The following is a 27,528-nucleotide window of genomic DNA, read 5'->3' as shown; positions in this document are numbered from 1 at the left end:
ACCTATTACCCATGCACATGGGTATCATCTTCAGGAACCTGTAAACCTATTACCCATGCACACAGGGTATCCAAGCCTGAGGTAATGGGGCGCACAGATGATTACGTCACACAGGTAATTTTTGTACAGTTACCAAAGTATTTATTTTTAATTCTATCTCTGCACCAATTAGCTTCCACTATCTGGAACTAATATATTAAATAGTTTACATTAATTGATAACTTCCTCGTAGCCTATATTTGCTTACATTAGACAATTGTGGCTTATTAAGCATAGTTGGTTAGGTTAAGTTGCTAGGTTAAGTTAGGTTAGGTTGCTAGGTTAAGTTAGGTTAGGTTGCTAGGTTAAGTTAGGTTAGGTTGCTAGGTTAAGTTAGGTTAGGTTGCTAGGTTAAGTTAGGTTAGGTTGCTAGGTTAAGTTAGGTTAGGTTGCTAGGTTAAGTTAGGTTAGGTTGCTAGATTAAGTTAGGTTGCTAGGTTAAGTTAGATTAGGTTGCTAGGTTAAGTTAGGTCAGGTTGCTAGGTTAAGTTAGGGTAGGTTGCTAGGTTAAGTTAGGTTAGGTTGCTAGGTTAAGTTAGGTTAGGTTGCTAGGTTAAGTTAGGTTAGGTTGCTAGGTTAGGTTGCTAGGTTAGGTTAGGTTAGGTTGCTAGGTTAACTTAGGTTAAGTTTCTAGGTTAGGTTAGGTTGCTAGGTTAGGTTAGGTTAGGTTGCTAGGTTAAGTTAGGTTAAGTTGCTAGGTTAGGTTAGTTTAAGTTAGGATAGGTTATGTTAAATTAGGTTAGGTTGCTAGGTTAAGTTAGGTCAGGTTGCTAGGTTGGGTTAGGTTAGGTTGCTAGGTAGGTTAAGTTAGGTTAGGTTGCTAAGTTAAGTTAGGCTAGGTTGCTAGGTTAAGTTAGGTTAGGTTGCTAAGTTAGGTTAGGTTGCTAGGTTAAGTTAGGTCAGGTTGCTAGGTTGGGTTAGGTTAGGTTGCTAGGTAGGTTAAGTTAGGTTAGGTTGCTAGGTTAAGTTAGGTTAGGTTGCTAGGTTAAGTTAAGTTAGGTTGCTAGGTTAAGTTAGGTTAGGTTGCTAGATTAAGTTAGGTTGCTAGGTTAAGTTAGATTAGGTTGCTAGGTTAAGTTAGGTCAGGTTGCTAGGTTAAGTTAGGTTAGGTTGCTAGGTTAAGTTAGGTTAGGTTGCTAGATTAAGTTAGGTTAGGTTGCTAGGTTAAGTTGCTAGGTTAGGTTAGGTTAGGTTGCTAGGTAACTTAGGTTAAGTTTCTAGGTTAGGTTAGGTTAGGTTAGGTTGCTAGGTTAAGTTAGGTTAAGTTGCTAGGTTAGGTTAGTTTAAGTTAGGATAGGTTATGTTAAATTAGGTTAGGTTGCTAGGTTAAGTTAGGTCAGGTTGCTAGGTTGGGTTAGGTTAGGTTGCTAGGTAGGTTAAGTTAGGTTAGGTTGCTAAGTTAAGTTAGGCTAGGTTGCTAGGTTAAGTTAGGTTAGGTTGCTAGGTTAAGTTAGGTTAGGTTGCTAGGTTAAGTTAGGTTAGGTTGCTAGATTAAGTTAGGTTGCTAGGTTAAGTTAGATTAGGTTGCTAGGTTAAGTTAGGTCAGGTTGCTAGGTTAAGTTAGGTTAGGTTGCTAGGTTAAGTTAGGTTAGGTTGCTAGGTTAAGTTAGGTTAGGTTGCTAGGTTAAGTTAGGTTAGGTTGCTAGGTTAAGTTGCTAGGTTAGGTTAGGTTAGGTTGCTAGGTTAACTTAGGTTAAGTTTCTAGGTTAGGTTAGGTTGCTAGGTTAGGTTAGGTTAGGTTGCTAGGTTAAGTTAGGTTAAGTTGCTAGGTTAGGTTAGTTTAAGTTAGGATAGGTTATGTTAAATTAGGTTAGGTTGCTAGGTTAAGTTAGGTCAGATTGCTAGGTTGGGTTAGGTTAGGTTGCTAGGTAGGTTAAGTTAGGTTAGGTTGCTAAGTTAAGTTAGGCTAGGTTGCTAGGTTAAGTTAGGTTAGGTTGCTAAGTTAGGTTAGGTTGCTAGGTTAAGTTAGGTCAGGTTGCTAGGTTGGGTTAGGTTAGGTTGCTAGGTAGGTTAAGTTAGGTTAGGTTGCTAGGTTAAGTTAAGTTAGGTTGCTAGTTTAAGTTAGGTTAGGTTGCTAGGTTAAGTTAGGTTAGGTTGCTAGATTAAGTTAGGTTGCTAGGTTAAGTTAGATTAGGTTGCTAGGTTAAGTTAGGTCAGGTTGCTAGGTTAAGTTAGGTTAGGTTGCTAGGTTAAGTTAGGTTAGGTTGCTAGGTTAAGTTAGGTTAGGTTGCTAGGTTAAGTTGCTAGGTTAGGTTAGGTTAGGTTGCTAGGTTAACTTAGGTTAAGTTTCTAGGTTAGGTTAGGTTGCTAGGTTAGGTTAGGTTAGGTTGCTAGGTTAGGTTAGGTTAGGTTGCTAGGTTAAGTTAGGTTAAGTTGCTAGGTTAGGTTAGTTTAAGTTAGGATAGGTTATGTTAAATTAGGTTAGGTTGCTAGGTTAAGTTAGGTCAGGTTGCTAGGTTGGGTTAGGTTAGGTTGCTAGGTAGGTTAAGTTAGGTTAGGTTGCTAAGTTAAGTTAGGCTAGGTTGCTAGGTTAAGTTAGGTTAGGTTGCTAAGTTAGGTTAGGTTGCTAGGTTAAGTTAGGTCAGGTTGCTAGGTTGGGTTAGGTTAGGTTGCTAGGTAGGTTAAGTTAGGTTAGGTTGCTAGGTTAAGTTAGGTTAGGTTGCTAGGTTAAGTTAGGTTAGGTTGCTAGGTTAAGTTAGGTTAGGTTGCTAGATTAAGTTAGGTTGCTAGGTTAAGTTAGATTAGGTTGCTAGGTTAAGTTAGGTCAGGTTGCTAGGTTAAGTTAGGTTAGGTTGCTAGGTTAAGTTAGGTTAGGTTGCTAGGTTGGGTTAGGTTAGGTTGCTAGGTTAACTTAGGTTAAGTTTCTAGGTTAGGTTAGGTTGCTAGGTTAGGTTAGGTTAGGTTGCTAGGTTAAGTTAGGTTAAGTTGCTAGGTTAGGTTAGTTTAAGTTAGGATAGGTTATGTTAAATTAGGTTAGGTTGCTAGGTTAAGTTAGGTCAGGTTGCTAGGTTGGGTTAGGTTAGGTTCCTAGGTAGGTTAAGTTAGGTTAGGTTGCTAAGTTAAGTTAGGCTAGGTTGCTAGGTTAAGTTAGGTTAGGTTGCTAAGTTAGGTTAGGTTGCTAGGTTAGGTTAGGTCAGGTTGCTAGGTTGGGTTAGGTTAGGTTGCTAGGTAGGTTAAGTTAGGTTAGGTTGCTAAGTTAAGTTAGGCTAGGTTGCTAGGTTAAGTTAGGTTAGGTTGCTAAGTTAGGTTAGGTTGCTAGGTTAAGTTAGGTCAGGTTGCTAGGTTGGGTTAGGTTAGGTTGCTAGGTAGGTTAAGTTAGGTTAGGTTGCTAAGTTAGGCTAGGTTGCTAGGTTAAGTTAGGTTAGGTTGCTAAGTTAGGTTAGGTTGCTAGGTTAGGTTAGGTTAGGTTGCTAGATTAAGTTAGGTCAGGTTGCTAGGTTAAGTTAGGTTAGGTTGCTAAGTTAGGTTAGGTTAGGTTGCTAGGTTATGTAAGTTTGCTGGCCTCAACCCTCAGTGGTCTCAACCCTCAGTGGTCTCAACCCTCAGTGGTCTCAACCGTCAGTGGTCTCAACCCTCAGTGGTCTCAACCCTCAGTGGCCTCAACCGTCAGTGGTCTCAACCCTCAGTGGCCTCAACCGTCAGTGGTCTCAACCGTCAGTGGTCTCAACCCTCAGTGGTCTCAACCCTCAGTGGTCTCAACCCTCAGTGGTCTCAACCCTCAGTGGTCTCAACCGTCAGTGGTCTCAACCCTCAGTGGTCTCAACCCTCAGTGGTCTCAACCCTCAGTGGTCTCAACCCTCAGTGGCCTCAACCCTCAGTGGTCTCAACCCTCAGTGGTCTCAACCCTCAGTGGTCTCAACCGTCAGTGGTCTCAACGTTCAGTGGTCTCAACCCTCAGTGGCCTCAACCCTCAGTGGCCTCAACCCTCAGTGGCCTCAACCCTCAGTGGTCTCAACCCTCAGTGGTCTCAACCCTCAGTGGTCTCAACCCTCAGTGGTCTCAACCCTCAGTGGCCTCAACCGTCAGTGGTCTCAACCCTCAGTGGTCTCAACCCTCAGTGGTCTCAACCCTCAGTGGTCTCAACCCTCAGTGGCCTCAACCGTCAGTGGTCTCAACCCTCAGTGGTCTCAACCCTCAGTGGTCTCAACCCTCAGTGGTCTCAACCCTCAGTGGTCTCAACCCTCAGTGGTCTCAACCCTCAGTGGTCTCAACCCTCAGTGGTCTCAACCCTCAGTGGTCTCAACGTTCAGTGGTCTCAACCCTCAGTGGTCTCAACCCTCAGTGGTCTCAACCCTCAGTGGCCTCAACCGTCAGTGGTCTCAACCCTCAGTGGTCTCAACGTTCAGTGGTCTCAACCCTCAGTGGCCTCAACCGTCAGTGGCCTCAACCCTCAGTGGTCTCAACCCTCAGTGGTCTCAACCCTCAGTGGTCTCAACCCTCAGTGGTCTCAACCGTCAGTGGTCTCAACCCTCAGTGGTCTCAACCCTCAGTGGTCTCAACCCTCAGTGGCCTCAACCGTCAGTGGTCTCAACCCTCAGTGGTCTCAACGTTCAGTGGTCTCAACCGTCAGTGGTCTCAACCGTCAGTGGTCTCAACCCTCAGTGGCCTCAACCGTCAGTGGCCTCAACCGTCAGTGGTCTCAACCCTCAGTGGTCTCAACCCTCAGTGGTCTCAACCGTCAGTGGTCTCAACCGTCAGTGGTCTCAACCGTCAGTGGTCTCAACCGTCAGTGGTCTCAACCGTCAGTGGCCTCAACCGTCAGTGGTCTCAACCGTCAGTGGTCTCAACCGTCAGTGGTCTCAACCCTCAGTGGTCTCAACCCTCAGTGGTCTCAACCGTCAGTGGTCTCAACCCTCAGTGGCCTCAACCCTCAGTGGTCTCAACCCTCAGTGGTCTCAACCCTCAGTGGTCTCAACCCTCAGTGGTCTCAACCCTCAGTGGTCTCAACCCTCAGTGGTCTCAACCGTCAGTGGTCTCAACCGTCAGTGGCCTCAACCGTCAGTGGTCTCAACCCTCAGTGGTCTCAACCCTCAGTGGTCTCAACCGTCAGTGGTCTCAACCCTCAGTGGCCTCAACCCTCAGTGGTCTCAACTCTCAGTGGTCTCAACCCTCAGTGGTCTCAACCCTCAGTGGTCTCAACCCTCAGTGGTCTCAACCCTCAGTGGTCTCAACGTTCAGTGGCCTCAACCCTCAGTGGTCTCAACCCTCAGTGGTCTCAACGTTCAGTGGCCTCAACCCTCAGTGGTCTCAACCGTCAGTGGTCTCAACCCTCAGTGGTCTCAACCCTCAGTGGTCTCAACCCTCAGTGGCCTCAACCCTCAGTGGCCTCAACCCTCAGTGGTCTCAACCCTCAGTGGTCTCAACCCTCAGTGGTCTCAACCCTCAGTGGTCTCAACGTTCAGTGGCCTCAACCCTCAGTGGTCTCAACGTTCAGTGGCCTCAACCCTCAGTGGTCTCAACGTTCAGTGGCCTCAACCCTCAGTGGTCTCAACCGTCAGTGGTCTCAACCGTCAGTGGTCTCAACCGTCAGTGGTCTCAACCCTCAGTGGTCTCAACCCTCAGTGGTCTCAACCCTCAGTGGCCTCAACCGTCAGTGGTCTCAACCCTCAGTGGTCTCAACCCTCAGTGGTCTCAACCCTCAGTGGTCTCAACCCTCAGTGGCCTCAACCCTCAGTGGTCTCAACGTTCAGTGGTCTCAACGTTCAGTGGTCTCAACGTTCAGTGGCCTCAACCGTCAGTGGTCTCAACCCTCAGTGGTCTCAACCGTCAGTGGTCTCAACCCTCAGTGGTCTCAACCCTCAGTGGTCTCAACCCTCAGTGGTCTCAACCCTCAGTGGTCTCAGCCCTCATTGGTCTCAACCCTCAGTGGCCTCAACCGTCAGTGGTCTCAACCCTCAGTGGTCTCAACCCTCAGTGGTCTCAACCCTCAGTGGTCTCAACCCTCAGTGGTCTCAACCCTCAGTGGTCTCAACCCTCAGTGGTCTCAACCCTCAGTGGTCTCAACGTTCAGTGGTCTCAACGTTCAGTGGTCTCAACCCTCAGTGGTCTCAACGTTCAGTGGTCTCAACCCTTAGTGGTCTCAACGTTCAGTGGCCTCAACCCTCAGTGGTCTCAACCGTCAGTGGTCTCAACCCTCAGTGGTCTCAACGTTCAGTGGTCTCAACCCTCAGTGGTCTCAACGTTCAGTGGCCTCAACCCTCAGTGGTCTCAACCCTCAGTGGTCTCAACCCTCAGTGGTCTCAACGTTCAGTGGTCTCAACCGTCAGTGGTCTCAACGTTCAGTGGCCTCAACCGTCAGTGGTCTCAACCGTCAGTGGTCTCAGCCCTCAGTGGTCTCAACCCTCAGTGGTCTCAACCCTCAGTGGTCTCAACCCTCAGTGGCCTCAACCCTCAGTGGTCTCAACCCTCAGTGGTCTCAACCCTCAGTGGTCTCAACGTTCAGTGGCCTCAACCCTCAGTGGTCTCAACGTTCAGTGGCCTCAACCCTCAGTGGTCTCAACCCTCAGTGGTCTCAACGTTCAGTGGCCTCAACCCTCAGTGGTCTCAACGTTCAGTGGCCTCAACCCTCAGTGGCCTCAACCCTCAGTGGTCTCAACGTTCAGTGGCCTCAACCCTCTGTGGTCTCAACGTTCAGTGGCCAAATTCATGAAGATACTTTCGAATGTTTTTCCTTCTTATTGCCTTTGTAGTGGCTACGTCGGTTTTCAGGTAGATACACTAAGAAGAAAAACCTTCGTAAGTTTGCTCCATCAGCTAAGTGTGCTGTCCACCACTTATAGCTTTACGAAAACTGGATATAACTCAATTTTTCTCTACTACACAACACGGAGGATCAGTTTTAAAATTTTAATATAAAGGAAAGATTATAGCTCATGAATCTCGTGAAGAGGAGTCCTTCGTGTTAGTTATATATGCATTCTCTGCTTGTAACTTGAAGTAAATATATATTTTATGATTGTTGGAATTTTCCCACACTGATAAACCTCTATTATATCACAATACACTACTGTTGTATATTAATTTCAGTATCAATTAACCTTACTAACTGTAATACTAACATAAATTAATATTTCTCTATCTGCGCGTCATTTGCTAAAATTCTCACGACATCGAGAGGCATATTGCGTCAGATAATGTCCAGCAGGATATAATTATTACCAGTATGTTAGAGAATTGAATAAGGTTATCTACTTTTATCAGTATTCTGTATAATAATTAATTACTGATAATATAATCACTAATGATCCAATAACCGGGAGTTATTAACTAAAAATATTACTAAATAACAGTTTTATCTGTTATATACGAACGCTATGGAGGAAATAGAAATTCTTTCCATTTCTCGATTAATACCATTTAACGAGAATATAGATATTATTTAATTCCCTACAATTGCAACCCTGTTCCCATTAACACATTACGTAAAGTAATCACACGAAAATAATTTTCATCTTTACTAAATTCAATTGCGAATGCGTGTGAGAGGGTTGAGGGAGAAGGGGGCGTGGAGACACCATTGCTAGCGACGCTATCAACACGAGAGGTAGCGACGCCATTGCTAGCGACGCTATCAACACGAGAGGTAGCGACGCCATTGCTAGCGACGCTATCAACACGAGAGGTAGCGACGCCATTGCTAGCGACGCTATCAACACGAGAGGTAGCGACGCCATTGCTAGAGACGCTATCAACACGAGAGGTAGCGACGCCATTGCTAGAGACGCTATCAACACGAGAGGTAGCGACGCCATTGCTAACGACGCTATCAACACGAGAGGTAGCGACGCCATTGCTAGCGACGCTATCAACACGAGAGGTAGCGACGCCATTGCTAGAGACGCTATCAACACGAGAGGTAGCGACGCCATTGCTAGCGACGCTATCAACACGAGAGGTAGCGACGCCATTGCTAGCGACGCTATCAACACGAGAGGTAGCGACGCCATTGCTAGCGACGCTATCAACACGAGAGGTAGCGACGCCATTGCTAGAGACGCTATCAACACGAGAGGTAGCGACGCCATTGCTAGCGACGCTATCAACACGAGAGGTAGCGACGCCATTGCTAGAGACGCTATCAACACGAGAGGTAGCGACGCCATTGCTAGAGACGCTATCAACACGAGAGGTAGCGACGCCATTGCTAGAGACGCTATCAACACGAGAGGTAGCGACGCCATTGCTAGAGACGCTATCAACACGAGAGGTAGCGACGCCATTGCTAGAGACGACACCAGAGTTGTGGCACGAGCGTCCTGGGAGAGGCGAATTACCAACCACAACGCCAGGCCCTTGCTATTAATCGGCCTAGTAGCGATCTGCGGATTGCATCTGTGGATAACCAATAGGTTAAGTGTTCTTATTATTTAATTGAGCTCCTTTAAATTTCTGACACTGTATCCATCGATAGACCTCCTCAAACAACAAGTACGTCCGTAAGGATTTTGCTCTGTCTCTCCTAATGAATAGTGATGACACAATTTACCTGGTATAGACAATTTGTACATTTAGTTGGAATTTCAACCTGTGTTGAAAGCGGCCGTGGTCTCCTCACTTTCCCACGCCACGCTCGGGCACACGTGTTGCAGCAAGTACCAGACGACGCCATCACGACTCTACATCTCCGTTCACTATCACAGCTAAGCAGCTGAATCATTTTCAATTTATTTCTTATTTCATTAAGTGACGTTGATAATTAATCATTAGTCAAGAATATTTCATTTATATGATTTAAGAAATCTAGTACAATTTGATAGCCTCATGAACTTTATATGAGAATGATTTCTTGCTTAACCATCATATAATATTCTTGTTACTAACCCTTTAATGAACTAGAGACGAACACACTGGTTCCTAGATATATATGAACTTCTAGAAATAACCTCCCAATGTTGATATTTGAGGCTTTAACTTTAATCAATTAATAATAGTCTATTCATTGTCTTTAAGTGATTGTTAAATCAATTACCATTCATAGGCACTGGTTCAATAGTGTTAAATTTTATAATCATCTTTATTTGTTTTTCCTCTTTTCTCAAAAGTGGGTGGTCCTTCGATTTATGTTAATTATCATTATTAAATAATTCAATATACGAGTCAAAGCCCCAGATACCCAACAATGATATGAGAATTAGTTTTATAAGAGCAAGATATTATACCAGTAGTTATTAAGTAAATAAACACTGGTGAACCTGAAATATGAGAGAAGGTTATGAGCCCTGCCTGATGGGAGCAATTACTATCACCAAATGCCCCTGTTCACCTAGTAATCAGTAAAGGTGTACCTTAGCTATACATACCCATTTCTAATTTATTTAGTTTGATTTTATTTTGATATTAAATCTGGTTGAGACATAAAATAAAAATATGCTACACAAGTGATGTTAGGTAAGGAAAAGGGTAAAAACTTCAAAAACTTTTCTCATTGAATACTTAAAGCTATAATTATGACTATATGGACTATTAAAACAGAGAGGAAAGTAGGGGTCCAAGACTTCTTCCTGTTACACAACTTGGGTGTGGAACAAGTAATTATCAAAAGAAGGCACCATGCCGGGAAGGCTATGTAGCAGTAAGGCAGTGAGGTGAGGCCGCTACTTATTTGAGGAATGCTTATTTTATTTACCTTATAAGCTGAGGCAACTTATTTTATTTGAGGAATACTCAGCTGATTCCTGTACATTTAGCATGGAACAAATTTGTGTCCAAGACCTCTTCCTGTTACACAATTTGGCTGTGTGTAACCAAACCAGAAATGCTCTACAAATCAAGGGACCCAGAATGTGGAATGACCTCCCGAATCATGTCAAAGGCTGTACCTCTCTCAACCAGTGTAAGATTAAACCAAGTACTGCCTAATTAACTTCATGTAACCTACTTTACCCCCTAAATGTCAACCCATGTCTTGCTATTTTTTAAACAATACTGTTCACCAACGTGTATAATTGCTGATTTCTACTATGCTTCCCCCTTTTTTATTTTTTATTCCTTCTTTCAACACAATTTATACCTAATCCCAATTACTATTAAGTTTTAATCTGTGTTTTTTCCTCCACACCTTGCCCAAAATGCTATGAGTATTAGTGGCTTTAGGTATTATATGTACTAGCTCTGTCTATAAATCCAACATTATGTTTGTAAATCAACTATATATGCACTTTTCCTGAATAAAATTTATTTATTATTTTTTATTTATAAATCAGTAAGTAAGTATTAAAATCACCAAGCTGGGAAGGCTATGTAGCACCATTGTGTGTAACAATAAACTAAATTTTGATAAACAAATAATGCACCTGTATGGTAAAACAAATCCTGTCAGCTGTAAAAATATTGATGCAGTTATTTAAATAAAAAATATAATGAAAGAAATATTACTGGTTTATTTTTATTCTATCTTTTTGTACTGTACAGTATATCCAAGGAAGTGAAAAATTGAGACATAATGCACAATTTAATGAATAATTAAAAAATGATTAGCATGGATTAGCAGTTCAAAAGAAATATGACTATTACATATCACCATGAGATCTTAATGGTCCACTGTTAACATGATTTTTTAATAAGGATAATACTGGTAATAATACAAACTATAATTTAAAATCTTTATTTCTGATTTTTTTTATTAAGAAGCTTAAGTATACACAGCAATGTGCTGCTACCCTATTCTATATGGAATATTACACAGTGTAGATAAAAAACTAGCTATAAATTTATCTAATACTCCCATCTCACAGGTTGATTAGGCATACATGTAATCAAGGTACAAAATACCAGCCTCAATACAAAAAACAAATCAACACTGACTAAACAACAACTTCACGATTTTCACAAGAGGTAAACACTGAATCATGGAAACATTATATTATAATTACTTTCACCAGTTTCTACAAGACTCCTCTCAAACAATGTATTTTTTAACATGTTTAGGTATACACAGCAATGTGCTGCTTCCCTATTCTGTATCAAGGACCACACAGTGTACATCAAAAACCAGCTACAAGCTCATCCAACATCCTCACCTCACAGGATGGCCAGTCATACATGAAATCAGGAGAGAACAAAATACTTAATGCTGATCTATTAGCCTCCACTGGCAAAATCTGGGTGCAGCACAAGAATATCTTCTAATATTCCTGAGTGTATGAAATAATTCCAGAGCTCAAAGTACCTCATACCATTTGGTACGAAGTCACTGATAATAGGGCTATCACAGATATAGTGTTGGAGAGTATGTTCTCTCAAGTAGCACTGAAAACAGATTTTTTTCCATCAAGAGGTTTATTAATCCATGGAACCATTTACTCGCTGAAGCCGTAAATGCCAAATTCCAGCAAAAAAATATTAAGACAATTGGCGGGCCCTTTAACAAGCCGCCGGTTATCTGTCCTCGTCGAGGCCACTAGATAGTTAGTGGCCCTTGGGTAAATTTAGTAAATATATACAATAATTGTCAACGCATCTTCCGAGCAACAAGGACAGCTACACAGTATCTCTTAGAATTGCGTAGGTAAACAACAAATGTAACATATTTGTTTACTACAATGTCGGTGCTGGCTGTAGAAGGTGAAAAAACAGTTTTACTTCGAAATATACTAATTTTATAAGAAAATTCGACGTAAATAGGAGGCAGTAGAGCTCCGATAAGCCAGCGCTAAATCTTCAATATGAAGAATGTTGCTGCTCTCTGATTGGCCAAACGAAACACAGTAGTGAGCTCTGTCGGCACGCAGGTGAACTAGACCCAAAATCCAAATATCTTCTTAAGTAAACCTACCTGAATTGCACGTAAGCATCTTCTTAGGGCATACTTAGGAACCTTCGTAGCAAACCTACTTACGAAGAAATACATGAAGCGTCGTGAATCTAGGTCCTGGCTCCCTAGGGATGTGAAATGTTCAGCCACCAATCCATAGACTTTTGCATTTACGTAAAACATGCCTGATTTGCATTTTAACTGTAAATAGCCATTTGGTTACAGTGAATGTGGAAACTGTGGTGGAAAGATCAAGTGTGTGTAGTGCTAGGGGGGTGAAGGGAGGTAGCGAGTGTGTGGCAGGGAGGCAGCGGGTGTGTGTAGAGGAAAGAGGCAGTTGTGTAGAGAGGGAGACGGAGGATGAAGTGGATGTGAAGGCGTGTAGTGTGTGCTGGCGTGCCCTGGGTACTGGGTCGACCCATGCCATGACCTGTACCCCAAACAGCAACAAGAGAAATGGGGGGGGGGGTCACCGACACGAGACCTTTGTGTCTATTCCAGCTTTGCTGCTTCATCACCTTCTGTTTCCCGTCCGCGAGATATTCTCTTGCGCAGTTTTATTGACTGCATTTTAGTGTGAAATGTTCTGCATTTTATGTCTTGTCTATATATCTCAGCCGTGTCTCACTCTCCCACCAGCTCTCACTCACTCTCCCAGCCCTGCCTGAGTTCATCTCTAACAACATTAGCAGCTCTCACTTCGAGTTTTTCTGCCTCTTGGTTATCATGACTAATTTTGATAAGAAAGTTGGAGGTTGTCGGTAGGTTTGTGGAGCAGGAGTGACTTAGGCGCTATCTTACCAGATTAGACAAGAGCGACAAGCAATTACAGGCGGGAGAGCCTAGCCCTGATGGACGATATTGCCAGCCGTATACAACGCTGCGCTCAGAGTTAGGTTACAAGGACATGCAAGCCGCCTGCCTGGCTGGGAGCATGGCTCTCTCTCTCTCTCTCTCTCTCTCTCTCTCTCTCTCTCTCTCTCTCTCTCTCTCTCTCTCTCTCTCTCTTTCTCTTTCTCTTTCTCTTTCTCTCTCTCTCTTTCTCTCTTTCTCTCTCTCTTTCTCTCTTTCTCTCTCTCTCTCTCTCTCTCTCTCTCTCTCTCTCTCTCTCTCTCTCTCTCTCTCTCTCTCTCTCTCTCTCTCTCTGTCTCTCTCTCTCTCTCTCTCTCTCTCTCTCTCTCTCTCTCTCTCTCTCTCTCTCTCTCTGTCTCTCTCTCTACTGCGCTCCCTTACAATTCTGCCGCTTGCACTCTTGCCATCCTGCAGCCTGCACTCTTGCCATCCTGCAGCCTGCACTCTTGCCATCCTGCAGCCTGCACTCTTGCCATCTGTCATGACCTCATGATCCACAGCATCGCTGGCCAACCAAAGCCTGACCAATGTTCAGTAAGTGTCTAGGGTAAGTTTAAACGGCTGCTTAAAACACCGCCAGTTTATTGTGACGTATAAACAGGTCATCGTAAAACACTGAGCACTAACATTCTATATACAATTGATATACACTAGGATACAATTGATATACACTAGGATACAACTGATATACACTAGGCTACAACTGATATACTCTAGGATATAACTGATACTTTCATCAGAACAAAGAACAAAGAGCTTCAACACACAGCTCTACTAGTCACATCAATGAACTTCAAGAACTTAAGCACAGCTATCACATCAGCTATCACATCAGCTATCACATCAGCCATCACCTCAGCTCTCACATCAGCTATCACATCAGCTCTCACATCAGCTATCACATCAGCTCTCACATCAGCTATCACATCAGCTCTCACATCAGCTATCACATCAGCTATCACATCAGCCATCACCTCAGCTATCACATCAGCTATCACATCAGCCATCACATCAGCTATCACATCAGCTCTCACATCAGCTATCACATCAGCTATCACATCAGCTATCACATCAGCTATCACATCAGCCATCACATCAGCTATCACATCAGCTATCACATCAGCCATCACCTCAGCTATCACCGCACCTCTCTCATCAGTAACGGCTAATACCTATCTGTTAGCCTGGTCCACTTACAACACCAATACTCTTATAATATATACATTAGTAATAACTAACAACAAAATATAGCACACCCCGAGGACTGGACGTGTCAAATTTATCAATCTCACCCTCCTCCCCCTCAACTTCAAATGGAAGAAAAGTATTATAGCACCCTCAACTTCATCAACGAAGATGAAGAGGTTATGGAAATTATTGCAGAAATGCTGAACAAAGCTTCAAGTTCGAATTATTATATACTACCCAATGATTCCACCTAATCTTCACAAAAAATTGATAACCATCGAAAATTTAAGAGAGTTGAATAAAAACAATATTTTAGAGAAATTAACTAAATTTAAAGAACAATATGAAAAACTCGGTAGTTCTGTATTTGAAGAAAAAATCAAGGCAAATAACCAAAACAACATGAAATATTATAGAATTAATAATGATTATTTAACTAGCTTAACCGTTAAGTTGTTGGAGGTCAAATGTTTTATAGTTTCGGGAGGAACAAAATTTGCCTTAGTACCTAATAAGATTGGAAATATTGAATTCGGTGAAGATATTCAGAAAATATTTGAAGAAATCTAATCCAACCAATAGCTGAGGCATTAAAAATTGATAACCTTCCCAGGGTAAATCTGGAGCGCATCAATGTATATAGATGGTCATAAAGATAAACAATGTTCTTTAAAATGTAATGAATACTTATACAAAAACAGCCACAATTTCAGAACGAGTGTTTGCGTCAACGTATAAATTTAGGTGTTCAATCTATCATATCTACATTTGAAACTGTGTATAGAGTCAGTCTCCACCACATCACTTCCTAGGGCATTCCATTTATTAACTACTCTGACACTGAAAAAATTCTGCTCGATGCTTTTGCTACTAGAGCTGAGGAATGTGGCCTCCTTATCTCTGTACACAAAACTCGTGCCCTCATTCCATGTGGTATTCCACCAGCCAATTATCATATAGATGGGCGAGCACTTGAGAACTGCGAGTCTTATAGATACCTTGGTGTCCCCATTAACGACCCTGGGTACCTTTCTTATCTCAAGAGGAGACTCTGGGAGAGATTAAAGCCCTTGCGGGTCCTTGTTGGTGTCAATCATGGACTTAACGTGAGACTTGCTAAAATGTTTTATGTATCATTTATACGCTCTGTGATTGACTACAATGCTCTACATCTCACACACTGTATACTGACAAAGAGCTGAAATCTCTTGAAACCTTGCAAAATGAAGCAATGCGTCTCATCCTTGGGGGCTCCAAAGTCCACGAGAATAGTTAATATGAGAGCAGAGTTAAAATTACCTACCATAAGTGAGAATGTTGTCTATTAGCACAGTTTTCGGCGTGAAGGCATTGAGTAGATCTAGACAACACATGAAGTTTCAAGCTAAACTTTCTAATATGCTGCATTCACATGACGTCTATAGAAGAAGAACGAAATCTGATTATGTATTTTGGTTCTACAAGGTGGCTAACTCCTATCAAAATATTAAATATGTACCCAACTCAATTAATGATAATCAACCAATTACTCCATGGGATAACTGGGATCTATCAGCTGATTTTGTAAATGCGCCCAAGAATGATAGTGTGCACTCTACATTATTAAAACAGTTAACACTGAAAAGCATCACTGAAAGTACTCAGAGTATGGGTAACGATGTGTATCAGTGCTATACCGACCGCTCTGTAGAAGAAGGTGGACGATGTACCGGATGTGCATGCAATATATTTGAACAATCTTCTCTCGTACACACAGCAATGAAGCGCGTCAATGACTGGGCAAGTACAACTCAAACCAAACTTGCAGGCATATACCTTGCCACTGAATTTTTAAAAGACAAAGGCAGTGGACTTATATACTGTGACTCGCAGAGTGCACTCCTGGCATTGAACGCACATAGTAGTGACACCCAGAAAATAGTCAGTGATATTCGAATGAATGTTTTAGCTGCTAAAGAAAACAGATTTGAAATTAAATTCCTATGGATACCATCACATGTTGGCATCTCAAGGCATGACACTGTTGATATGCTTGCAAATACAGCCTGTAGAAAACCAGTGGTAGAAATTGATATGGGTGTTTCATTAGCAGTGACAGAGAATACTTAAACAAATATCTAATGAAGATCTCACCGACCTAACTAATTCACAAAGACCTGAAAGTTGTAGCATTAAATATTATGATAGATATCGTGAGGAGACATTCACATATGGGACTAATAGAACAAGAACCCGGCAATGTGATGTTATAGTGGCCAGAATACGCCTGGGATATAGACGTATCTGGCAACTTTCTCAAAACCCAAATGTCGAGTACACAATGTGTCAACTTTGTGAAAGAGAAAACATGCACTCTCTTGAACATTATATTGTAGAATGTCCCATACTGACTGACTTTCGCCCTCCTGGGCTAAGGTATGATGAACTGTGTAATTACTATATGAGTACGGGAACACTTGATATATTGGACTTGTACCCAAGATTAACCATGTAATGTATCAATTATACAATGTATGTATGTGATGTAACTATATAACCTGAGCTTGTAAAAGCACCTTAATCACCTTCAGTGATTAAGTGCTTAATTGCACACTAGTTTCTCTATCAGCTATCTCACCCTGTCAGAGTAAAAGAGACAAATGTATGTGAATGCATGTGCGTGTGTATGTATGTGTATAAAGTATATATGGAAGCTGATCAGAATTACATTTCACCTTTGTAAATGCACATTAATGACACTATGTAAAAGACGCATCGAAAACTTTATGTAGGGCATACGTAAATCTGTGTATCTATGTATTTACGTATGTTGGTTAGCTTAGCATTTTAAAAGCACCGAATCACCTTCTGTGGTTGAGTGTTCAATAAACCCTTGAACTATATGTTTAACACTTCTCTAACCCTGTCCATGGAGGGCAGAAGAAAATGTATATAATCTGGTTAGCATTGTAACTGTGTGGCCACGTCTGTGGTAGAAAATAATAATAATAATAATAATAAAAAAATTCTTTCTAACGTCTCTGTGGCTCATCTGGGTACTAAGTTTCCACCTATGTCCCCATGTTCGTGTCCCACCCGTGCTGAAGAGTTTGTCTTTGTCCACCCTGTCAATTCCAGTGAGAATTTTGAAGGTGGTTATCATGTCTCCCCTTACTCTTCTGTTTTCCAGGGACGTGAGGTTCAGCTCCTTTAGCCTTTCCTCGTAGCTCATACCTCTGAATCTTCTCAAACTTTTTCTTGTGTTTAACTAGGTATGGACTCCAGGCTGGAGCTGCATATTCCAGTATTGGTCTTACATAAGTGGTATACAGGGTCCTGAACGATTCCTTACACAAGTTTCTAAAGGCAGTTCTTATGTTGGCCAGTCTAGCATATGCCGCTGATGATATCCTTTTGATGTGGGCCTCTGGGGAAAGGTTCGGTGTGATGTCAACCCCCCAGATCTTTCTCTGTATTTGACTCTTGCAGTATTTCACCTCCCAGATGGCACCTTGTGTTCAGCCTCCTGCTCCCTTCGCCTAATTTCATTACCTTACACTTTCCTGAGTTGAACTTTAGCAGCCATTTTCTAGACCATTCCTCCAGTTTGTCCAGGTCATCCTGTAGTCTCTGTCTATATTCATCCGTCTTGATTCTTCTCATAATTTTTGCATCACACATCGTGTGTGTATTTTATTATATATATATATATTATATATATATATATATATATATATATATATATATATACCCTCTAGTGGAAAAAGTAGCTGATGCCATACTCAGCGTCGCAACATCAGACAAGGAGAAAGCCCGCCTCAGAGCAGTGCGTGCCCCCCATGCGCGAGACTTCCTCCTGGCAGTACCCATGTCAGCAATGGGCACGCGCCTAGATCCAGAATCCCTTCGTGTAGCAGTGGCCCTCCGCCTTGGTGCCCCAATTCACACTGAATACAAGTGTATTTACAACAGGGTGAAAGCAGACCAATACGGACTGCATGGGTTGCATTGCGGAAGCACAAAGGGCTGGCATGCAAGACACAACGAGGTCAATGACATCATCAAGAGAAGCCTCGTCTCAGCTATGTGCCCAGCGGAGAGAGAACCTCGCATCATAGGGGTCCAAAACCCGGATTTCCCCGCACTTCGCCCTGATGGCATCACCATATACTCATGGAAGGAGGGTAGACAGTTGGTGTGGGACTACACATGTGTATCCACCCTGGCTGACACCTATGTACACTTCGGAGCTGATCAAGCAGGTGGGGCGGCCAACCACAGGGAAACAGCAAAATCACTCAAGTACAGGCGACTGGAAGGTCAATACCTCTTTGTTCCCATAGCGTCTGAGACGCATGGCCCCTGGGGCAAGAGTGCCTTGGGATTTCTCAAGGAATTGGGTTCCAAGCTCATTGACGTCACTAGAGACCCAAGGGCTTCCAGTTTTTTGTTTCAGCGCCTCAGTGTGGCGATCCAGAGGGGAAATGCTTGCTGCATTCTCGGTTCCTGTCCGGAAGCGGAGGAGCTTCAAGAGATCCATAACCTTTAGGCATTTGTCTTGTATGTTTTGTAACCTTTAAATACACAAATATATTATATATATTATATATATATATATATATATATATATATATATATATATATATATATATATATATATATATATATCGATATCGTACCTAATAGCCAGAACCGCACTACTTGGTCTAGTATGCAAGACAAATTACAACAGTGACGAAAATGATCACAGAACTATGTCAACTACAGTACTTGTTATCGTGTAAAAACTTACACGACTAACAAATATGCAATAAGATATAACAGCTCTAACATCACTAACACAAAGAGGCTGAGAAAGTTATGTACCGATAATCAAGATAGCTCCTTAAGAAGTTCACCCTGACTCATACAAGAGACAAAAGCTCCATGCGCGTCATTCATCAATACACAACGGACAATGTAAAATACTAATTCACAAATACGGTAATGAATCGGTGAAACAGCCACTACGCCGAAACCATTAGACATAGGACTAAGCTACAGCTCAAAATACATCCAAGCAAATTTTACTAAGAAAAATATGGGGAACTTCAAAAGCCGAGCACTGGTTTCCTATTCCCGCTTCGGCCACTGGTGTTTGCGGCCAAGAGGTAACTTCAGAATCCTTCGCGAAGAGAGAACAACAAACGAATTTATATTGGTAAAACAGTCTCCACTTCGCCCATCTTCTGAGAACCCATTTTCTTTCGTCTTAAATTTTCTTGGTGTGGACAAAGAAGAGAGGTAATAAGCACTTATGACTGCGACACTGTCAAGAACAAATACTCACGTTGATCATGGCGTTTGAGGAGATTCTGAAGAGCGTGGCTCTCTCGTTAACGGTCTTGGTCTTGGCGGTGAGGTCGTGGGTGTTGTCGAGGGCCTCCAGCTCGCCCAGGGACTTCTGCAGGGCCGCCCCGTGCTTCATGATGAGATCGTGACACGTGCGCAGGTCCTCCAGCTTCGCCGTCAGCACCTTCAGGGTGTTCGATACGTCATCAGCCCCGGATTCGCTCACGTCTTCCTCGTCTTCATCTTCTGCGTCAACGAGAACGAGTTATTAATTAAACAGAACGAGGATAGAGAAAATCGGAAAGGGACAACAGGAAAAAAAGGCGAATGATAATTTGTAATAATTAAAGATGTAATTATAATGATTTAAGTTTTTTGTGTATTGATAAAGCAATTATGAAAAGAAGGCACCAAGCCGGGAGTGTGTTGATAATATGAGTACCTGATAGACAAGTACATGAGACAAGTCATAAATGCAAAATAGTATATAATAGGAGGAGACACGAGATGTGTAAAGAGAATAGATATGAGAATGAAAAAGAAAACGCTCGAGCAAGAGCTGTATTGGGGGTGACTTATCAAAACCTGAAAATACTAGTCAGAAGCTCCTGTACACGCAAGCGAGATTACAACATGTTTAGATTAAACTTCAAATCTTTTCATTCATTAACACAAATAAATGCACACGTGATTCTGCATATAAAGTTTTATACAAACCTCTTAAGAAAAAAAAACATTTCGCATGATTTCCTGTAAATTATAATAGACAATATTTTTCATATCATTATTACTAAGCAACAACATGTACCATTAACTAAAACAAGGTTTAAATTATATATTAGGATGATGGAGGGAGGTGTCCTCTGTCCCCTCTGTCTCGTAAATGTTCCAATAAAAGTAATTTTATGCAAGAGTGTCGCTGCTATTCCTCCTCTCCCGCCTCCCTCAACACAGCCCTGGTAACCGTACACTTCCTTCTCTATACGCCCCAGTTGTCGTGGTCCTTACCCACCTAACACCTCGGCCCGGCCGTGTTGGAGAGGAGAGGGGAACAAAAAAAAAAAAAAAAAAAAGACCAACCTAGGTATAGAATTAATTATCTCCAAACACTTGGGCTGGACGGTACAGCGACGGTCTCGCTTCATGCAGGTTGGCGATCAATCTCCGATCGTCCAAGTGGTTCGGGACCATTCCTTTCCCCCGTCCCATCCTAAATCCTTATCCTGACCCCTTCCAAGTGCTATATAGTCGTAATGGCTTGGTGCTTTTCCCTGATAATTCCCTTCCATTCCGATTAGGATTTTTTTCTATTAGTCAATAAAGATGCTAATAATAATCGTCTGTATTCCTCAACTTTCACACCTACCCCATATACAATGTTTCTCCCAATTGTGAAGAATATAGAGCGAGCGTATACTTAATTATTTCAATTCATACAACTAACCAGACTGAGAATAAAGCCGCTGTAGACCAGGACAGTTTCACAGTTCCATTTCTGGGAGTTTATTAAAACAATACTTTTTCTGTTATTTTGCGTTAAATTTATGAGAATGTATCTTGCATGCTTAAAATTGTAATTTAGCAGCATTGAATAAATGTGAGCTGATGAAGGAAAGCTATTACATATTAAAGTACCAAGGCTTAACAGCACGAGATAAACATGAATAAAGACGTGTTTCATACACGTATACAGGCACACTACCGCAACTATTCTCTGTTTATCCCATACTCGCATACAGTTTCCACTTGGAATAGTTTCACTGCTAATGAATCAATATAATGTCAGGTACTTCCCACGAAATATTTCGATAATGAACCATTTTGTCCTCTTACAAAGAACGTCGCATTTCGATCGCATGCGTTACATAAGGCTAAAAATGATCGTACTTGAAAATGGAAGCGGCTCGCGAAAGTGACGTACTGTCCCGTTTTCTGTTTTGGGTCTTCTGGTAGGTTAGGAGAGGACACTTTGAACTGACCGTTTTCTTGACGTTAAGAAACCTTCGGAAGACGAGCTGGATGAACATTGTCCTCGTAGTGATTATGTAAAGTTGTAGTGCCCGGCGTGGTATTAACCACCAAGGTTAATGTTCACTGACCGCACCCCTCAAGGTACACTTCTCACCCCACTACTCTCCCTTATCCTCTCACCTGAGAGGATAGTCCTCCATGGAGGAGGAGCTGGAGGCCCTCTCACATGAGAGGATATAAAGCCCTCCATGGAGGAGGACCTGGAGGCCCTCTCACATGAGGGGATATAGAGCCCTCCATGGAGGAGGAGCTGGAGGCTCTCTCACATGAGAGATATAGAGCCCTCCATGCAGGAGGAGCTGAGGCCCTCTCACATGAGAGGATAGAGAGCCCTCCATGGAGGAGCTGGAGGCCCTCTCACATGAGAGGATATAGAGCCCTCCATGGAGGAGGACCTGGAGGCCCTCTCACATGAGAGGATATAGAGCCCTCCATGGAGGAGGACCTGGAGGCCCTCTCACATGAGAGGATATAGAGCCCTCCATGGAGGAGGAGCTGGAGGCCCTCTCACATGAGAGCAGCCGGCAGTTTCATGCCGTCCGTCGCTGACATAAGAATTATACATCAACGAAGGCTTCCAGTGAGTAAAGGAAAACAAGATTATTTTAAAGTGCTACAAAAGTCAATTACTTGTGATAGCAAAATACTAATACCTTAAAATAAGGCAATATAAAAGATGCAGTCAGATCTCCTTACGGACCGTTGTGACCAAACCTTTATATGGGGTAGATAATAAAAACTTTCAAAGCAACGTATCCCACGCCACTAACGATACTGTACAGAGCACTCGTGCTCTCTAACTGATTACTGTTCTGTGTTTACATCCAACTTCAAGTGAAGGGAAATATCCGGAGTGTGATTATTGTGTGGGTCAGCGAGCACAGCTTCACTCCGGGATGCGAGGAGGAGGAAAACTTTCGGTATCCACCAGGAGTAAACTACAGGTAAACAGACCAGTTGTGCACATTCATAGCAGTACTTCTGATATCACTGCATTAGATGACCAACGACAAAAAAAAAAGCTAATCGACAATTCAAGCACAACTGTCTGTGTCTGTCTGTATGTATGCATGCATGTATGCACGTACAAACATAAATACACGCATCAAATCATACCCTTCCGCCCCTGCACCACACGAGTATGATGTTAGAGTGTGTAATTCGCGGAGTGTGACACCTTTACACTAGGTTACCACCCCGGGAGGCGCCTGCCCCTCATACACACAGCGCCATTTGCCTCCAGGGAGCCACTCACAGAGCCACACACAGCTAGTTAAAGGTGGGTCTTTAATCTGAAGGGCTGCGTTTATCTCCTGGATATACTGGTGCACTTGGTGCAGTGGGAGAGGGTAAATGGAAGGTTAATATGTGCAACGGGGAAAGGGAGCCGGCGGGGGGGGGGGGGTGGATTCTCTGGGCAGCGAGCGAGGCTAAACTACAATATAGAACAAGTTTTAGCAAGCTATTCTAATGTCTATTTCCATTCCATTTCTGATGCCCCACACTTATGGACACGCATACACTGTTCTTATTTAACTGACGTTATGGGACTTCATTACAACTGTCAACTACAATCAATCAAGCCCAGGACATCTCATCTCATCTGCATTATCACAATTCATTGACTGATCAAGAATATATGGATATAAATAGGAGCTGCCTCGTATGGACCAATAGGCCTTCTGCAGTTACCTTTATTCTTATCTTCTTATATTTGATATGGTAGTAACGAGGTCACCGGTGTTGTGTAAACATTATATCACAACCCATCCTCCTGACATGATAGTATTTATAGTAACTATCTGGGTCTAAAGTACCACTGTGTGTAGTGGTGGACCACCACTGTGTGTAGTGGTGGACCACCACTGTGTGTAGTGGTGGACCACCAGTGTGTCGTGGTGGACCACCACTGTGTGTAGTGGTGGACCACCACTGTGTGTAGTGGTGGACCACCACCAGTAAACTACATTTTGTACAATTAAATTTAAAAAGTCCGGAAAAATAAAGGTAACATACAAATTTAAATATTCCTAGGCCTAATAAAGCAGCTATGTACTACATTAGGCCTAATACAGCGTATAATAAACCTAGGATTGCTAGGAGAGGTTAAATTAGGTCGTATATCTATGTTACGGTTAAGAAAGTTTCCAGTTTGTCCAAATTCAGTAATACGAAAGTCACCTTTCTGGTGGTACATCATTACATAGTGGTGCTTTCAACCAAACAGTTACCATAAATACTTTCATTTTAGGCGGATGGGTTGTTATATTCACCTCTTCATTGGCTTTGGGTTTTATTTTTCGTTGACTCCCAACTAAGAGTCAAATCAGAAGGCATAGAGCTGTGTGGCCCAAAAGGAACATTGCTCATCTCTAAAGGATGTAATATTCTCAATCTGTCTGCTGTGTTTTGGACAGGTGAGAAATTAAAAATATTACAACCTTTAGAGATGAGCACCGTGTTCCTTTAGGGCCAAACAGCTCTATGCCCTCTGATTTGACTCTTAGTTGGAGTCAACGAAAATTAAAATCCAAAGCTAATGGGTTTGGCTTGGGGAGTGGCTTCACAATCCACACAATCTATTCCCCTCTCTCCTCGCTCCATCCGACACCACTATAGCACGAGTAGACAGGCAGTCTATCCTCGCACCAGTATGTGCGAGGATAGACTGCACATACTGGTGCAGATTTCCTTCCTAAGAACAAACCTGTTCTTAGGAAGGAAATCTGCACACGGTAATGGATTCACAATGACTATGTAATTAGTATTATTACATATTCTCACTCCATGGTTAGGTAAGATTAAGGTGAAGTCACACACAAATGACCCGCTGCAGATGTGTGACACTAAGATTTGCTTTAAACCAGCAAATAGTAGAGCGAAATAGGAAAGAAAACATCCTAGACCTTATTTTTACAAACAACGACGAGCTGATCAGGGACATAATGATTACAACTACTTGTTACTCCCGATCACAACCTGATCGAAGTTCAGACGAGCATGGGTAATAGACCGGTGAAGCCAATATCAAATCCCAGGAGGAGGAGGAGGAGAATTCAGCAAATTCAATTTCAATAACAAACTGATTAACTGGGAACTCATAAGCCAAGAGCTCGAAGAACTATGCTGGGAAGAACAACTACATAATGCAGACACCAATGCTTCGAGACAATAGGCACTGTAGCACTAGAAAATGTAGACGGCTTATATCACTAAGAAGAGAAAAAAAGATGCATAACAGGAACGAGAACGGCGCTCCCTCTATAGGCGATAAAACAAAGAGCAAAACATCTCAAACGGTTCACTATGCCAACAACGACCAGGAAGGCTGTGTAGGGAAATGGAAATGATGGAGCTGAAGCAGAGATAATCATATCAAATCCAAGAGAGGCAAAGGGAGCAAAAGGCCATAAGAGAAATAGAGAGGAACCAGAAATACTTTTTCGGAACTTTCACAGATGACAACAAAGAAATGAGTGAAATACCGAGGCTTTAGTACGATTCTGTTTTCAGTGAACCCGCTGACCACATTGAAGATTGATGATCCAAATGGATTCTTCATGTGACACCAACATGGAACCACACATCAGATGTCACCATAACCCCATTGGACTGTTGAAGTAACCATAGACAGCATGCTAATGCACACTGCACCAGACCCATACTCGTGGCATTCTATATTCATCAAGAAGTGCAAAATACCACTATCACAGGCCCTAAACATATTTTGGAGAAGGAGCCTAGATACTGGCGTCATCCCTGACATACTTAAAACAGCGGAGATTGCGCCACTTTACAAAGGCGGTAGTAAAGCTGATGCACAAAATTATAGACCAATAGCTCTAACCTCTCACACAAAAATCTTTGAGCAAGTGCTAAGAAGTAAGATTACAAATCACATGGAATCACAACATCAACATTACCCCTATACAACATGGGTTCAGAACAGGGCGCTCCTGCCTCTCACAGTTGCTGGATCACTGTGACATGGCCTCAGGTGCCGTGGAAGACGATCAAAACGCAGATGTAATATACCATGGGTGTTATTGCGCACAAAATGCGTGCAAAATGAATTACTGGCAAAGTAGGGAGATGGCTCTTCAACTTCCTACCGAACAGAACGCGGAGTGTAATAGTCAACACAGTAAAATCCGGATCATCTACTGTGAAAAGTTCAGTCCCCCAAGGTACCGTACTTGTTCCGGTACTTGTTCTCATCATATTATCAGACATAGACAAGGATACAAACTACAGCACTGTATCATGATTTGTAGATGACACTAGAATGTTCTTGCGAGTAGACACTACAGAGGACACGACAACCCTCCAGATGTAAATCGGGTCTGTCAATGGCCACAGATAACAAGATATTTAATGGAAATAAGTTCCAGCTCCTGCGCTATGGAAAAAATAAAATTTAAAAACGGAAACCATATATAAAACAGAATCAAATCACACCATAGAACAAAAAAGCAATGTAAAGGATCTCGGAGTAATCATGTCAGAAGACCTTACCGTTACAGACCACCATAAAGTAGCTGTTACAACCGCAAGAAAAATGACAGGTTGGATAACAAGGACCTTCCAAACAAGGGCACGCCATACCCATCATGATACTTTTCAAGACACGAGTGTTTTCTGGGGTGGAATATTGTTGCACTCTAACAGCCCCATTCAGAGCCAGAAAAATTACTGACCTAGAGTGTGTGCAAAGATCCTTTACAACAATAATTCGCTCTAAGTCATCTTAATTATTAGGACCGGTTAAAAGTTCTAAATCTGTATTATCCAGAGCGCAGGCGAGACATAACAATCTACACGTGGAAGATATTAGAGGGGACTGGTTCCAAATCTGAACACAGAAATAACATCACATGAGACCAGTAGGCATGGCAGGATGTGCAGAATACCCCCGTTGAAAAGCAGAGGTGCAATAGGTACCCTGAGAGATAACTCAATCAACATCAAGGGCTCAAGACTTTTCAACACTCTCCCGCTACACATAAGGGCCATAACTGGCCGGCCTCTCACAGTGTTCAAGAGAGAACTCGACAACCCCCCCCCCCCAAAGAATACCTAATCAACCAGGTTGTGATTCATGCGTCAGGCGGCGACCAGACGACCGGGAGGCCTGGTGGGAGACTGGACCGCGGGCTGTTGATCCCCGGAAGCTACACAAGGTAAGACTAGCCATCCAGGTCAGAATCTTTCCAAAGTCGTGTTAATCAACATTCTTTACGTAATTTCCGTTATCACTTGTAAAATTCGCCAATCCTCTTCAGTGTATCCAAGCCACCAAAAGTCGCCAATCCAAGCCGACTGAACTACGGGCGTGCAGAATCTACACAGCTGAATGCTTCAATAACTCACACCAAGTGAAACAGCCAGTTATAACAGTGCTGTCTGACTCGTCCATGGAAAGTGCAGCTAGCCAGGTGGATTTACTAGAAGACATTGTAAGCCGAGTTCACTCTGTACAGGTGAAAATATTCAACATGAACACACATGAAGAGAGCTGGGAAGACGAGTGAGGGCGCGAGAGAGAACACAGAGCGAGGAACACGCCAGACAAATAGGAACTATCCTCCACTTAAAGGAAAGGAATTCATCCAATAAGTCGTACAAGCCGTCAGTTACAGAATGGGCACGAAAACTTTATGTTACCCTGAGCAGAGCGATAACAACTGCCTCCGACCCGACACAACGATAAAGATTTAGCCGTCATTAACAGAGCATTATACAAGGCTCTGCCGACCTGCCTAGAATGATCAAAGGTTCAGTTAATTTATCACAACATGGCAAGAGTACCTTTGGCAGGGTATACAACAAGACAACACTGACACAGCCTAGCACGACGCACCACCACCAGGCGGCAACACACCCGCGACGCGGGGCGGCAGTACCCAAGTCATCAACAGTCAGCTAAGAGGCAGGTCCAACTTTGTTAACAACCTGGCCTCAGAGGGCACGGCCTAATATACATTATGGCCCAAGTCTCGTGATGCCGTGTCAACACAATTCATCACTTGATAACACTTTACTTTATCATCCCATTTTTGTTTACTGACTTCAGTGTGTTTTACAATAGACAAAAAACTGGTGATGGCGAACTGGCATAACGGATTCAAAACTGATGAATTTATTCTCGTTAATGAAATATTTTCTATTTCACTTACGACTCCTAATCTCCTTCATGTGATGATATCTCTTCTAGTTCTTATCTTTTAAATGTTGTAGCTGTGGTGGTTTAGCCTAACCTCGCAGTTATGGTGCTGTTCTCCCCGGAAGTATCTTCCAAGTCAATCTCGTCTTGTGTATTTTATTGCGTGGTTAACAAGCTTCAAAGCTTACGCTCC

The 27,528-nt window shown here is 42.7% G+C and overlaps 2 protein-coding genes across 2 annotated transcripts in view; one reads left to right on the top strand and one right to left on the bottom strand.

The window, feature by feature from the left end:
* The first annotated feature begins 84 nt into the window (after positions 1 to 84).
* Positions 85 to 13,894, top strand: LOC138354547 (mucin-5AC-like). The gene is made up of 7 exons (XM_069308909.1): positions 85 to 114; positions 3,842 to 4,140; positions 4,274 to 4,876; positions 5,394 to 6,659; positions 7,539 to 8,303; positions 12,409 to 12,552; positions 13,384 to 13,894. Exons 1-7 carry the CDS (start codon positions 85 to 87, stop codon positions 13,892 to 13,894), a joined length of 3,618 nt encoding a protein of 1,205 aa, XP_069165010.1.
* A 1,316-nt stretch (positions 13,895 to 15,210) lies between these two features.
* LOC138354545 (oxysterol-binding protein 1-like) overlaps positions 15,211 to 27,528 on the bottom strand; it is a 95,971-nt gene continuing 83,653 nt past the window's right edge. The window contains exons 3-4 of the mRNA XM_069308908.1: positions 19,140 to 19,387; positions 15,211 to 15,249 (exon numbers count right to left, since the gene is read on the bottom strand). Coding sequence (XP_069165009.1) covers positions 15,211 to 15,249; positions 19,140 to 19,387 — 287 coding nt within the window. The remainder of the gene's footprint in view (positions 15,250 to 19,139; positions 19,388 to 27,528) is intronic.

Source organism: Procambarus clarkii, chromosome 63 (genome assembly GCF_040958095.1).
Source record: "Procambarus clarkii isolate CNS0578487 chromosome 63, FALCON_Pclarkii_2.0, whole genome shotgun sequence".
NCBI classification, from domain to species: domain Eukaryota; kingdom Metazoa; phylum Arthropoda; class Malacostraca; order Decapoda; family Cambaridae; genus Procambarus; species Procambarus clarkii.
This window is presented reverse-complemented; position numbering and strand designations above follow the sequence as displayed.